General features: G+C 46.0%; 1 protein-coding gene across 1 annotated transcript; it reads right to left on the bottom strand.

Annotated features, from left to right (window-relative positions):
- Positions 1–874: 874 nt before the first annotated feature.
- GUSB (glucuronidase beta) lies at positions 875–14,637 on the bottom strand (the record flags this gene model as incomplete). Its single annotated transcript, XM_080357348.1, has 12 exons — positions 875–2,737; positions 3,980–4,115; positions 4,734–4,910; positions 6,062–6,146; positions 7,299–7,445; positions 7,819–7,997; positions 9,898–10,050; positions 10,616–10,803; positions 11,305–11,447; positions 11,935–12,116; positions 12,505–12,693; positions 14,404–14,637. 12 exons carry the CDS (start codon positions 14,635–14,637, stop codon positions 2,580–2,582), a joined length of 1,971 nt encoding a protein of 656 aa, XP_080213474.1. The 3' UTR covers positions 875–2,579.
- Positions 14,638–15,433: the final 796 nt, after the last annotated feature.

Raw genomic sequence — 15,433 nt, 5'->3', positions numbered from 1 at the left:
AAAAACTGGTCCAGAAAAGATGAAGTATTCTGTTACCATAAAACTGTATTAAGCATGGCCTAAATATTAGGTGTTTATTCTGTATAGTATGTTCCATCAACTATTTATTACTAGTGCTTTAAACTCCAAATTAAACATCCATTTAAATGGAGTCATTGGGCAGATGTTCCTTTTATCAATATAGGCTGAGAGATTCTCTATTGGAAGTTTAGGATACAATTTTGCTAACAGGTAAAACATTGTAAATATGTACGAATTCTATTTGTTGCACATAACTTTTTGGTATAAAAAATAAATGTAGAAATTACCTGTGGACGTCTTGCTGCAATCATTCTTATGCTGCATTCATGCAGTCCAGACATATGAGCTTGAATGAACCCAGAGGCCTTTTTGGACTCAGTCTGAGCCTTAGAAACTGTTTTTAAAGTCAGTACTGTAATTCTGTTTCTAGAAATGTACTAAGTTGTGATTATTTTTTTTGTCAAAGACATTTTGTGTTAGTGGGTTAAAGCACTTGAGTCCCCAGAAATACCAGTTCACAGAATTTCTGCAGCTTCATCGTGTCTTGTGGAATGTTGTGTGCACATGGGCGTAACAGTTGAGCAGCGTTGACTTGACGCTTTAACTGTTTACAGTTCTTTAAGCGACATGCAAAAGAAAATAATGTTAAGTGTGTTATTTTTATCCCTTCCTGCTTTCCTTGATTCCGTAGATCTGCTTTAACTCCACTCTGACAAGATCACAACCTATCTGGAAGCTGCTGTGATGTTTTCCGGGATCTGGGGGGAGAGAGTGATGAGGAAGGGGTGGGTTTACAATTGCATTGGGCTGTTGAGAACAAGCAGGAGCGACGACTCCGAAATGTGTGCTTGCCATACGCGTGGCTATTAAACTTTGCTTCTGTTTTGTTGGACTGAATTATTCTTTTCTGCAAGTGCAAGCCCTGTGTGTGTTATCACGGGGATGCGAGCCCTAGTTTGTGATTTGTTGACAATGTCAAGTCTTTATCCATATTCTGATGGGGCAGCTGTTGGTATGTCGTGTCTGTTGAAATGGGGAAGAAAATGCTTTTAAAAATATGTCTAGAGATTGAGAAGTTGAAATGACTTTCAAACACTGGTAGTGGGGTTAAATACGGTCTTCACTCTTATACCACGGTACATTTGAGCAAGTGTCTTTTTACTATGGATAGACTTTTATATCCTGGGTTCTTAGTTCTATAGAAAATCTGTAAACTTAACACGGTATAACCGTAAGGAATGTTGATAGTATGTTTCTTCTTTTCCCTTAAAAACTCAAGAAAAAACGTTTTGAAGTCAGCAGTAAATATGTATGTCCTTATTGTGGCAGTGTGGAAGGTGTTGGTTTCTACTGTACCACATCTAAAGAAAAGAGAATTTTGCCACCACACAACAAAAGAGCAACTATTTTCTTTGTATTTTCTTGAGGTACTAGCAGAAGAGCCAGTTGGAGAAGTAGTAGTTATAGGAACAGTTTCACACAGTGTCCATGAATTGGAATAATGAAACTACATACTTGTGCCAACTTCCAAGATTCAGCAGGCAGCCTCCAGTCTTGTGGTTCCGCTACAGGGGATGCTGCTCCTGGCCCACCCTGGGACGTTGCAGTAAGACGTTTGCAAACTAAGTGTTCCAAGCTCTTCTGTGAGTATTGGCACAATCTAGTCCAGCCTAGAGCCTGGCCTAGAACTGGTGTGCAGCCCGAACGGGACCTTACTACACACTACGTTACTGTCTGAAGTAGTGTGCGCACATTAATTTACACATTGCTCTACCCCAGAATATCTCAGGCCAGTATCAAAAAGTTTGAGATCAAATTTGCCCTCAAGGCTACTCTTACTGTAGTGCATAGTGACAATTTAATATGAAGGAAGCCCTTCCACGCTGGAAGGTAAAACCGCATCTAACAGCGGTAGTTCTGGTACTGTGACTAAAATAGGTTTAAGCAAAGTTCAGTTGTAATAAATACCTATCTAACATATTCCACTTTGCTGCTGTAGCTTGAATTCTGTACTGTATTGGAGTATTGGGTGGTTCATACACTTCCTGAACGCTGCGAACTCTCAGAATTTCTCAGCCAGCCACATACATTCTGTCCAGCAAGAGAAGTTTTATAAATATAAATTGTGCTCTTGTGTAATCCTGTGGACAATTTGCTGTAATCTGAGTAGTGTAGCTGTTAGGGGAGTATAACTGGAAAACCTCATTTGCATTGGAGGGGTGTGATGTTCATTTAGAGTAACGTGGATTTTTTTTAAGTCTTCAGTGTTGATTTGTATCATGTGACTTTTTTTTGGTTTTGCCATAAACAGATACCTCAGTCAGAATCTCTAACTTCAGCTCCTTGAAACTCATTTTACTACCTGGAAACAGGAAGCCTACAGACATGACTAAGTGTAGGAAACTAGTGTTTCTGATCTGCTTTGTATCATAGTAACTATTTCAAGTGGGCTAGAAATTGCATTAGACTTGCAAGACTTGAGTCAGGCATAAATATTATTTAAACAGGAATTTAATGAACAAGTTCAGCATAGTAGCCAGCCACTATACCTTTTGATTTCATTTTAGAAAGAGGGTATGTGATTTTATTATAGGAGGAAGACAGCTTGATTCATTTGCAATCTTCCAGTATCTTTCTCTAAGAACAAATGCAGCTGATTTGGGCTGTCGTTGGCGGGTAAATATTCCTTTCTTGTTCCCCAAAACACGTGTGGTCCCTGTAGAGAAGTTATAAAATAAAGCAAGTATATATAAAATGCTCTTTTATCTCCTGCTGTGAACTGTTATGGTGTATGTACTAAATCAGATTAGGTGGAAGAGACCTATGTACTTTCTTCTACACATAGTCAGGTACAACGAGGAACTCGGCAGATGTCATTTGCGTCATCTTGGCAAGATTAATTGATGTAACTGAGCAATATAGCTGCAATTTATGATATTTACAACTGGTAAGTCGATGACAGTTAATTCAGGTGTGCCCATTAACTTGATCAGTGTTAGATTTACAGTGGATGTTCCTTCTGCCATTAGTTCCACCTTGAAATCTGATGGTGAAGACGTCGATTACTGTTTGACTGTACTGTCCTTTAGTGGTGTCTGTATCCTTTTTGCCTAGTTTAGTTTTTGTAGGAAACTAGAGAAGATGATCACAACATGTAGAGAGACTGAAATTACGTATGTGTGTGTGAACTTGTCTACATTTTCTCCATCCTCCTCGTTGATATTACTTTTCTGACAGCTGCTCCGCAATGACTTAGCTTTCTAATACTTGTATTGGTGCTCTGAAGATTATTCTTCATAGTGTTTCTCTGCCTGGAATTCCCACTGACTGTTCACCACCCTAACTCACTGTAGGTGGCAAGTGCATAACTGGTTTCTTACTGGGTCTCCTCTGAGTTGTAATAATTCAATTTGTGACTGACTGCTCTGTAAAGTAATGCCTCATACTTTGGGAATGCACTTATCATGTATTAATAGTGGGTGGAGTGTCATGATAGACAGTTGTCTACCAGTGTGGCATCTGGTCCTCTATTGCTAAACCTCTAGTGAGTTAATAATACAGTATTTAAGGTGCTCTGATACTAAGGGCAGTTGTAGATAAAATATGAAGCGAGACACATCCCTACCAGCTGACTGAAGCTCTGAATTGAGGATGGCCAAGAAATAAAGTAACCTGGGTCTGCTCACAACCTTCCTTTGCTTCTACCCTAGTGCAGCGTCATGTCCTGGGTGGGACATGTAGGAGCTCAGGCTGGAGAGGGGACACGTTAAGTACAGGCAGGACCTTCCCTCTTGGCTCTGGCCGTGCTGGATTTCATCACAGAAACCCACTAGCTCTCCCTTGGTAAGCAGAGGCCCCTTTTGTCCTACCCTACAGCACAATATTCTTTGTGTATCATCAACCCTTTAAAACTTGACAGGAGGATGGAGAGTTGTTTAGGGTATAAATATAAGCTTACCTTGATTAGTCATGAAATCAGCAAAATTCCATATGAGCTCCCCAATCACATACTCTTTCCTCTTTTTGTCAAAAACGGAATGGTACTCTCTTAGCAGGGCTTTCTGGTACTCCTCGCTGAACATGAGAGGTGGATCCTACAGCCAGGAAAACAAATGCAGCCTTGAATAGAGGGGACAGTTAAACTCAGCAAAGCTCCGTATGTTAACTTCCTATTACTGGGAACCTGCTTCCTGAAAACAAGCTTTACAATTGCTCGGTCTTTTCATTGCTGTTGCATTAACAATGGCTAGTTAGTGACGATTAGCAACTACTGAAATTAGGGGGGAAAAGCACGTAAAATACAAATGCAATGCCAGATATATTCTACTTTGGGCGAGTGTGTGGTTTTGCTTGCTCATGGTGCTTTACGGTACAGGACTGTGCCACTCCTTTGGAGCAGGACAGCATCATGAAATGAATGTCCACTCCCCAGTGTTGTATCTTCCAATTAAGCATTTTCTATAAATGCCAAAGTACAGATGTCAGAGTGTTCAGTGCTTTTACACAAAGCTAAAAACTTCTCTTTAGGTAGAATCCAACCTTGGGTAGTCAGTAGTAAAGCTCAGCGATATCTGTGGAGCAGGATTACAATCCTGGAGTCTTCCAGACTCTTACAAGCTAATGCATCTCAAAAGGTTCGATGGTTCCATCTCTTCTAATTACGTTTTGCTGACTGTTAAGTAGAGCAGTGCTTCTTTCCACCTGACACTTACACTGTGAAGTCCGGGAACCGAATCTGCTCCATATTCACTCTGGATAATGGGTTTTTGGTAGGTTTTATACCAGTTCTCAAACTGTGTTGTGAGTTGTAGTGGAATAACTTCCAGATGGCCTGGGTCGTGATACCAGGAGAAGTAGCTGTTTACACAAATTACATCCACATAAGGAGCCTACAGAAAACAAGGCGAGAGTATTTTGTCACAGAGCTGAAGGCAGACAACCTTCACTCATAAAGCTAAATCTTCTTTTTGGTTCATTTCATGGATTACAGTTTTATTACATGTGAATAAAGTCTTTTCCCCATCACTCAGGCCCTCCCAGTGTGACGTCTTTCCCAGAAAAAACAGCAGGATAAATTTAACAAGCTAACAGTGTATTAATTTGGCATTTTTCTCGCAGAATTAGGAAGTCAAAGCAAAGAGTTAGACAAGATCAACCCATTTAATTCTCAGGTTTGTTAGAAGTTTTTGCGTTTCCAAGATGTCTCTGGCTTGCTGGTACACTTAGATGTACTTTGAGTATTGGAATGTGATTATCAAGTCAGTGGTCAAATATTTTGACTAGCAACTAAATTTGTGCATCAATGGTGCAATACTAAGCATTCTGCAAGCTATATGCCATTTCTACCACACAAACAGTATGATAAAAGGGCGCAAAGCCCACTAAAGATGAAGTGATGCTGTATGTAACTTGTTCAATGTTCTCTTAACATGTTTTGTAATAAAAGAAAAAAAATTCTAATACAACATCAGTGTATGAGATCTGTTCTTTGGGGTTGTTCTCCTGTGTCTCCCCAAGCAAGTTGGAACAGGCTTGTGGGGATGGGATGTCAGTCTGTGTGTGCATCTGAAACAGCGATAGCCAGAACTAAAGCCACCAGTTTTGTTTTTCTGGGGGAAAATGTATAGGATCCTTTATGTATAAGATCCTTGGTTCACGCTGTGGCCACAGACATCCCAGAGAAGTGCCTTTTGGCTATTTATACAGCTCTAGGACTTCAACTATGAAGCTGGTAGAGCTTTTAGATTATTCAACATTAACAGACGTCTGCCAAAGAAGATCTAGAGCAGTTTAAAGCAGGAATTAAAGCAAAGCTTCCTTCCTTTAGACTTCTACAAGGGCTGTTAGCATTTTAAAGAGGTTTAAGCTTTGGTTTATTTGCAGGTGAAAAATCCTGAGTGTTAGTAAACACAGTCAATGGAACAGCAAAACATGACAATGTTAATGGAATCCAGGGGGTCTGATCCTGCATACTTCTTCACTCAAGAATTAAAAGAGGAGGAAATTTAATGTATGAAGCTAGAAAATAAAGTGAACTTACACCAAGATCAAGAGCGTAATTAGCATCTGTCACAAAGGTTACTGGTCTGGAGGGATCGAGAGCTTTAGTGTGAGCTATCAGTGTCCTGTTTGCAAACAGTAAAGCGAGAGTTCAACAGCATGGAGAAGCACAGCCCCGTTTCCCCAAGCTCCCTGTCCTTTTGCCCCCCGCAGACACTTGGAGCTGCTTTTGGTTTAGCAGGCAGAGTCCATTTCATTAAATACTGCAGGATACTTAGTGATCACCTGCCATAAGGTGCCTGCAATTCTAGCCAGTTCTGCAGGAGTATGAATATCATGGCAAAGAGGCCTTTATCCATCACAAAGTTGGTTGCTATCCCACCTAAAAAAAGACCAGAGTGAAAGTATAATATACCAAATGTGGACATGTTAATTTGTGTGTTGGTGCCAGCAGCTTGGAAGCTGGAGAAGGGACAGTGAGTTTGAAAATGATAAAAATGTGAGAAGGGCAGTGGAAGTTTTCTAAACAACTCTTGCGATGTGTTCCTAAAAAGCACAAGGCAGAAAGGTTGGCTGCTTTTGAGGAAACCTTGACTGAGGGAGATGAGGCAGAATGGGAGGGTCAAGCTCTGCTGCTGCCTTCACATTGCAGGGAGGTTGTGGATCATTCTGAATGAAAATTCATGGTTACCTCTTAATGCACTTACAGCTACTAGGGACAGTCCTGCCCCATTACAGAGATGACTCTTGGCTATCCAAAGCTTAAATCTCTTTAAAAATAAAACCAAAGGGTCTGTAGAGACTTTAAGTGGTAGCTTTGAAGTGGGGTGTCACAATACCCTGCAGAACAAATCACTAGCACTCACTGAAGAACCTTCTCTTCAGAATTAAAGGCAAATTATTTTACAGCTTTGCTGTAATTCTAAAATATTTTAGCATTTGTCTTCCTTTGGTAATGGGAATATCCTGTTCCCATCAGGTCTGCTTTTGCTTGACCCGTAGGTCAAGTAGGGATGCTCAGACCAAATGGACTCCTGGTCATTTGCCAGAGACTTAGTGGTTCAGAAACAACAGCTTGAGGCTGTTGTGTGGTTCTGAGCATCAGTTTAATGCATGCAGCAGTTATGCTTTTAGTGTGTATCTGTGGGTACTGTTTCAGGGTTCCCAAAAAAATGCTTGCCCTCTCTTTACTACTTCTCTGTGCCATCCTAAAGGAAGAAGATTCATCATCTCCCAACATTCAAGCCTGAGCTCTGTGTACAAACAGACGCACTTACTTAAAGTAGTAAGCTGCTGGGGGCAGCTCCGATGCCGGCTCGTTGGCTACTGACCACATCACGACTGATGGCCTGTTCTTATCCCTGCGGATCAGCTCCTCCATCACCACAAGATGATGCTGCAAAGACTTGTTCCCAAAGCTCTCACTTAAAGACAAAAGGACATGAGACCCGGTGAGGGCATAAAATCCGTCCCCTTCTTCCTTTCCTTGTGAAAACTCAAGCCCCTGGGGTGTATAAGCACAGCTGAGCCTTGACACTGAATGTGGCTTCTGCCCAAAGCGCTGCCTGGTTCAGGGTCAAGGTTTGGGCTCATTAATTGAGCCAGACCAAGTGACACGATGGCCATGTGGCAAAACGCCCTCCGGTTGGCCAACCTCACTGGGCCCATGTGGCGCAATGGGCTGATTTCTAAATAGAGCAAAGTACGTCCATTATCAGGACAACGGGCACTGTGGATGGGAGGAGGACGCTTTTGAAGCGGCTCTGAGGAACACAGAAAAAAAGGTGAATTGCTTACGGTATTTTAATGCCCACTCCCGGACACTCGTCGATGACCACGATGCCGTAGGCATCGCACAGGTCCATGATCTCCTCGGCGTAGGGGTAGTGGCTGGTGCGGAAGGAGTTCGCCCCCAGCCATCGCAGCAGGTTGAAGTCCTTCATGACCAGGGGCCAGTCGAAGCCTTTGCCACGGATCTGGATGGGGAGACATCACACCCATCACACTGCCAGGCCGCCGCTTCACCCCACACCTTCGCTGGGCACGGCCGCTTCCCTGCTCACGCCAGGGCATTTCCAGCCCTGGGCGCCATTACTAGTGACGGCACCACCTCCCCGTGCATCATCTGCCTCTCTGAGGGCACTGCTGTAAGGAACGTTTAACAAAGGGATGTTGTTTTTACAAAACTGAGAGCCTGGCGCCTGACCCCAGAGAGGGGGAAGGACTGAGAGACAACAGACTATGAACGCTTGATGTAAAACAAAGTCGCTTTGAACTAATCCCAGAATGCATACTGATACCTGTATTAAAAAAAAAATACATCTAGGGGGAAGATAAGCCAAAGAGCCAGGAATCCATATTCTAAATAGATTGATAAGGGGAAGGGGGTTGTTATAATTAGATGAATGAAATATGTAAACATCGAGTAGTCTATAAACCCTGCAGTACCAACCGATGGGGAGCTGGGGAGGATATAAGCAGGGGCTTTTTGCCCTATTCCGCGTGCCTGCCTTTAGGTAGAACACCTGATCTTGCAAAATCGTTATTAAAATACGCTTTGCTGAGAGATCCTGCCCGGGCCTATGATATTTGCAAGGTAATTTGTTTCCTGCACTGCCGCACGCACAGCCAGGCCCTGGGTGTTGGCAGCAGCAGAGGGGATGCAGGTGGCGGCCAAGCTGCCGCCCTCTCCCTCCCTCCTGCCACAGGTGTGACCCGGGAGGCAGGCAGGGAGGGCCGGCTGGAGGCGGGCCCGGCCCCCAGGGCTCTGGGTGCTCCTCTGAGGAGAGTCTGCGCTGCGGGAGCCGCGAAGGAGGAGGACGAACCGTCCCTGAGGTGAGCGGCTTGGCGGGGCCGGGACGGAGCGTCTGACATGGCTGCGGGGCCGCCCTGTGGCCGGGCTGCGCCTCGCAGCCCAAACCTCCGCGCCGGAGACTTTGTCCCCGGCATTTCCCAGGGTGGGGAACCTGTGAGTCGCTATTTCCTGACTGGAAGTCGTGGCCGGGAGATTGTTGAGCTCCTCTGCCAGCACAGCTGGGCTGGCCCGTGTGCCCTGAGAGGGAGGTTGTGATTACAGCAGGACTGGACGTGGGGTCCCCTTTAATACTGGTAAATTTCACTCCAGCCCCTCCAGCAGCTCCCAGCCTGGGAGGAGAGTGAGGAGACACACTCCTTGGTCAGAGGGGAGACAACAGTGGTTGCTGCCTCAGCGGAGCGTTTTTGAGGAGCATTTGAGGGACCTGGGGCTGTTCAGCCTGGAAAACAGGAGGCTGAGGGGAGACCTTATTGCTCTCTACAACTACCTGAAAGGAGGTTGTAGCATGGAGGGTGTTGGTCTCTTCTCCCAAGTAACAAGCAATAGGATAAGAGGAAATGGCCTCAAGTTGCGCCAAGGGAGGTTTAGATTGGATATTAGGAAAAAGTTCTCTATGGAAAGGGTTGTCAGGCATTGGAAAAGGCTGCCCAGAGCAGTGGTGGAACCACCATCCCTGAAGGTGTTTAAAAGGCGTTTAGATGAGGCTCTTAGGGACATGGTTTAGTGCTAGAGTTAGGATAGGTTATGGTTGGATTCAATGATTGATGATTTCAACTGAAATGATTCTATTTCTGACTGGAATCCACGACTGGGAGATTGTTTAGCTCCTCTGCCAGCACACCTGGGCTGGTTATTGCATCCTGAGAGGAGCGTTATGACTATGGCAGGACACAGTATCCCCTTTAATGCTGGCAAACGTTCCCCCCAGCAGCTCCCAGCCTGGGAGGAGGGTGTGAGGAAACAGCCCCTTTGGGTGAGAGGGGAGGCCAGAGCGGTTGCTGCCCCAGCAGCACAAAGCGAAGGGACCTGAGGTGCCCCCGCTACGGGTGCCGCACACTTACGTCTGCGTCCTCGTGCTTGTTGACGCCGTGGAAGTAGAAGGGCTTGCCGTTGATGAGGAACTGCGTGCTGGTGACGTGGACGGTGCGGATGCCGACCGGGAGCGTGTACAAGTCCTCCAGCAAGGCCCCGTTGACCTGAGCCTGCATTTTCACCTGGATTTCCAAAGGGGAGGTACAAGTGACACGCTGGGCTTCACAAGGATGTGTCATCTGCTCACAAGAGCTACGAACCTGAGCCCCTGGAAACAGCATCTCATCTGCCCTAATTTCTACACCTAAATGTCACTACTCATCCTTAACTCAGAATTTTCCAGGCTTGTGCTATGGGAGCTGAACTCCCATCTTCCAGAGTGGGAAGAAAGCTCATTACATGGCAGAGGTTGGCAGCCTCTCCTCAGAGACTGCTTTTGCAATATCTCCTCCCCTGCACCATCTCAAATGCTCCTTTTACAAGGGATGGATTGGGCCCTAAATGTGAAGGACAAGCATCTGAGAGCCCATGTGTGCACCCCAGGTGTGCCCATCTCTTCTCATCAACAGACCTTTGAGTTCAGCATCAGCTTGATTTGATTACTGCATAATTAGCAATGCTACTGTGGTCACATGAGCAGGATCTGTGGGAGAAGATGAGCATGGAAGGTGGACTGTATGGCAGTTCCTTAACCCTATTACACATTCAGAGCGAATGCACGTGGAAAAGAAGAAATGTCACTGTTACCTCCAAGGAGTAGCGGTATCCAGGGTTCTCGTGCATCAGGTAAGGCCACCAAAGATTTGGGTTCAGGACTTTGAGCACTCCAACTGGCCCATCGCCTGTAGCAACCACTTTCCCTTCTTGGTCACGTAAACTCAGGGACAAGGAATAGAGTGTGCTGCCAACAACCGACACCTGATATTGCACCATTGCTGGTTCAAAGGGAAAAAAAGACAATCAGAGGCTGCCATGAAAAGAAAAATATATGCATCAAATATTGGAGGGTTTTCACATACAGCAGCAGTAAGAAATTAGGGAGATGTAGAACAACAGAGTGGCGTGAATTGAATCTAAGAGGCATGACCTCTCTGTCTTGAGGTTCAGAAGTTTCCAGCAAAATTTATATGTCACATAATTCTGTTACTTAGAGATAATCCTGCTTTAAGTGGCAGGAATACTGCCCCAACTGAGAAATTCTACTTTGAGAAACACCTGATCATCCTTTAACAGTAGTCTCTTGCAAGTACTTTTTTCTTATAGCTTAACTCTTTGCCATATTCTTGCAGCTGCTGAGCTGTGCAACAGACCAGCTCAGGTTCAAGAAAAGCCACTATGAAACAAATTCAATCAGACTTTTGCAGGATATTTTCTCTGCTGCCCTCGTCATCTCCATTTGGAGCCTGAGATAGCTGCTGTAATTGTTCTGGACCTACCAACATTGTCTGATGAAGTAGTTGTCACGGTAATGTCATCTATGTAGACAGAAGGAGTGGTGTAAAGCACAACTGGGCGATGGATTCCAGCATAATTAAAGAAATCAAACCTGATGTTCTGTACAAAATAATTCTTGGGATACCTGAGAGAGCAAGACAGGAGAAATGGCTACGTTATGTTTCATTACACAAGAACTGAAGGCAGCATATGGATGCTAGCGATGTAAAAATAGACACTAGCTGGTAAAACAGTCTTTACAACAGGATGGATCTATCTCTCAGTAGTGCTACTGCTGCTATGCTGCAGGGAATTACCAGTTAACAAACATTTAATGGATTGAATAGGTTTGATCCTTCAGGATAGCTGGTATGTGCAGCTTCCAGTTGAATTCAAGCTTCTCAAATCTGCCATTGATTCAGCTTGGCAAATCACTTAACCTCAGTTTCCTTTGTATAAAACAGATGCAATGACTCAGTGTGGATTCCTCATAACGCCAAAGCCTAAAATCCTCCCTACTCGACTGATGAATTTCAGCATAAGCTCAGAGGGTCTTATGAACCATCAGCCAAATAAATTCCCCTCTCTCACCCCTGGGATAAGCTCAGCAGTACAGCGCTTTACCAACTCACCTTGTTTTGTCGTTCATGTACTGAATTGTCCCTGGAGGCAGAGTGTGCGGTGTCAGTGTGTTGTTGAGCGCGACCGTTATGCGGCACGGGGTCCCTGGGCTGCCCTGGACAATGCTGCTTATATCTGCTTCAAAAGGGAGATGCCCCCCTTCGTGCTCCATGACTTGCACTCCGTTGACCCACTGCAAGAGAAAACACCTGTGAGCCCAAGGGGCAAGGTTATTGGTTTATTTTTTTGTTGCAAGCACAGTGCGGAGAAGGGAGGGAGCCCAGCAAAGAGTAGTTGGAAATCCCAGGAACACTGAACCTTGTTCTGGGCTCGTACTCCCTGAGGGGTCAGTCTGGCAGCCCCTTCTTTACAGGGAGCTAAGTCTGGGTCACATACAAGCGTCACTGAGAGACACAGTTTTGGGCAGATAATGCAGCAAGGAAATATTTTGTTTACTAGCCGTGATATTGGAGTATCAGAGAAGAGAGACTGGTGAAACGATGGCCAAGTTCTTGGCTGGAGGAAAACAGCCAAGAGTTAAGAAAACAGCAGACTGATATAAAATCCAGTCAGAATCGTACCACAATGGAGTAGTAATGGGCGCTGCCAAACCGGAGCACCACTCTTGTGTTGAAATCCTCCTGAAGCCAGCGGAGAGGAAGCAGCACCTCTTTCTCGTACCAAACCCAGCCGATGTAGTTCTCCAAGCTGGGGTCCTGAGTGATATCGTTGAAGCTGGCGGGCACTGGCATGTCGATCACAGGACCAGTCTGGCAGGAATTGCACAGAAAGGGAGATCACTTAAAAACAGAGATTTTACTGTCTTGGCAGTCCAACCTGGACAGCTGGAGGTGTCCCCTTCCACTAACAGCCTTGCAATCCCTTTGCAGAGTGGAAACACTTGGGGAAACCTCTTTAGAAACTGGTGTGGTCTGTCACAGGTCCTGTCTAAGTCCTTTTTGATACCAGGCCCAGGAGCCTCCTTGTTCCTACAGGAAGAAGCTGCTCTTGACTTTTTCCCCTCCTGATTTATGGTAGGGAAATGCTTTTATTCATGGCTCTAGTATTGCGGAACTGGAGAAGGGAAGTGGTGGAGTCACCATCCCTGGAGGGGTTTAAAAGGCATTTATATGAGGTTCTAGGGGAAATGGTTTAGTGCTAGAGTTAGGTTAGGTTATGGTTGGACTCGATGATCCTGAGGGTCTCTTCCAACTGAAATTATTCTATGATTCTAAGGGAAAAAAGAATAAATGCCCAGGTCATTGTTTGAGCCTGGGACTTCCCACAAACTGGGTATTTGGGGCCAAATCCCCCAGGGAAGGTCTGCAGAGATTGTTTGGGATGAGTCCAGCCTTTCTCCCTCCCTGAACACAAGGCACATTCCTTAGGATTACAGTGGAATCAATTCACTTGCTTATTTTTAATATAAGGATGATAGTATTGTAATACATTTGACACTGTGGTAACCAGATGCTATTGCAAAATAGAGCTGTGCATTTTTAGCACCTGCTGCACTGGGGGTGTTGCGTACGCCAGCGCTGCAGCATCGTGCAGCTGGAGCAGTTCCCCTTTCCTACGGAAACCCTTCCATGGAGAGCGGAACAAGGAAGGTCTGGTCGCCCAGGGCTGAGCATCATGTGCATGGCCGACTCAGCATCACGCTGTACCAGCACTGCAGAAAATCCCTGTATGGCAAAGTGGATTTTCTAGCATTCAGTATAGAACAACCTTTGACTGTGATGGCCATGTGTGTGTGTCTCCTTCAAGGAGATTCTCTCATGTCTAAAGTAGGTTGAGCATACACATCCAGCCCTGCTTTGGGGAGGCATAGTCCAGGATCCCTCTCCTCTGCCTGTCTCTTTACAAAACTTCTAGCAGCACAGCATCTTTCAGCTATTCTCCTTCCACAATTTGGAAAAAAAACAGCCAAAGGGCTAAAATAGAAATGATGATGGGCACATAAATTTTATGCATACAACATGTAACTTCTTTCTTTTAGTTAATGGTGTTAATTTCATAGTGGATTTCGGTTACACTAGGACTTGATTACCTGCACTGGGATGCTCTGAAGTAGACAACTCCGGAGTGCCCTTTTCAGGCACGTTTTTATTGATTTTATGCTGCTGACTATAGGTAAAGGTTGTGCAAGGCCAGCATGGCTTTGGCGGCACAAGGACTCCTACAACAGCTAAAGGTGGCTGTAGTTCATTCAGATACATTCTGGCTTCTGAGCAGAAGTGGGACAATCAGGCACTGCTGTAATCGATCGGCAATTCGTCTCTTAATAACCCCTCTGCAGATCGATAAAACAATTAGCGCAGGGCAGGGGGCAAAGAACAGCAGCTCCGCAACCCCGGTGGGGAAGGACGGGGGAAAAGGTGCATTCGGGAGAGGAAGGGAGCCCGGTTCGCAGGGCAGCCCTTCCCGGGAGGGGAGATCACCCCGCTGCCGCCCGCGCCCCGCTCCCGGCCCCGCCGTACCTGCCGGAGCGGCTGCCGGTACCAGCGCTGCACGAAACCGGCGTCCCTGCCCGGCGAGAAGTCGGCGCGGAAGCTCCAGAGCCCACCGAGCTCCTTCCGTTCCCGGGACGGGGTCTCCCGGGGGTAGAGCATCCCGGCCGGCGGGGCTGCCCGGCCCAGCGCCAGCAGCAGGAGCAGCCAGCAGCCCCCCACCATGCCGCTGCCCGTCCCGCTGCCAGACGCTGCCGCCGCCATGTTGGTTGTGGGCAGTGCCCGGCGCGGCCGGTCCCGCCCCGGTGCGGCGGGAGGAGCCGCTGCAAAGCCCGAGCGGGGACACCGGCGAGTGTCACATGGGGCTGCAGGTGCCCCCAGCCCAAGTCGTCGGTATCCTGGCATAAAAACACTTGCAGGCGTTGGGCTGTGCCCAGGACTGCTGGATTTTTTTGGGGTGTGTTAGGTTTTGCTTTGTTTACTTACTTGCTTACTTTTATTTTCAGAGCCACTTGTTGAAGTAGGAGGGTGAGAAGTTATTGGAAACGGCAAAGAAGAGTATTGATGGCCACATGGCATCTTGGGGACAGGCGAGAAGATGATCTCTGTTGGAAAACCATATCTGTGAAGCATGGTAACATTTTCTATTTAACTCATGTCTCTCAGAACTTCTTTAGGAATAAAGCGGGGTGGAGAACAGTATCACAGAGGCAAGCAAGGAAGGAAATGCTGTCTGATTGATTTTAAACTTACAGTACATTTATTTGAAGTCTGTGTTTGTTTCCTGGATGAGAACAGTACCCCTGCCCCAGCTGGGCTGGTGGTAAATCAGGGCATGTGTCACACAGAGCTGGACCTGGGACCATGCAACCCTGTGCTTTGGTGTAAACCAGAGCCAAAGGTGGTTTTGTGATGGGCTGGGATGACCTGTGGGTTGACCTGCTGGCCAAGTCATCCTGTGGCTATGCAAGTTCCACTGCCAAGAGGAGTCTGGGTTTATTTTTTTCTTTGTTTTTGTTTTTTTTTCCTGCTAGAAGGCAGGCAGGGAAACAAAATCCTA

This window comes from Nesoenas mayeri, assembly GCF_963082525.1.
Source record: "Nesoenas mayeri genome assembly, chromosome: 20".
Lineage (NCBI taxonomy): Eukaryota > Metazoa > Chordata > Aves > Columbiformes > Columbidae > Nesoenas > Nesoenas mayeri.
This window is presented reverse-complemented; position numbering and strand designations above follow the sequence as displayed.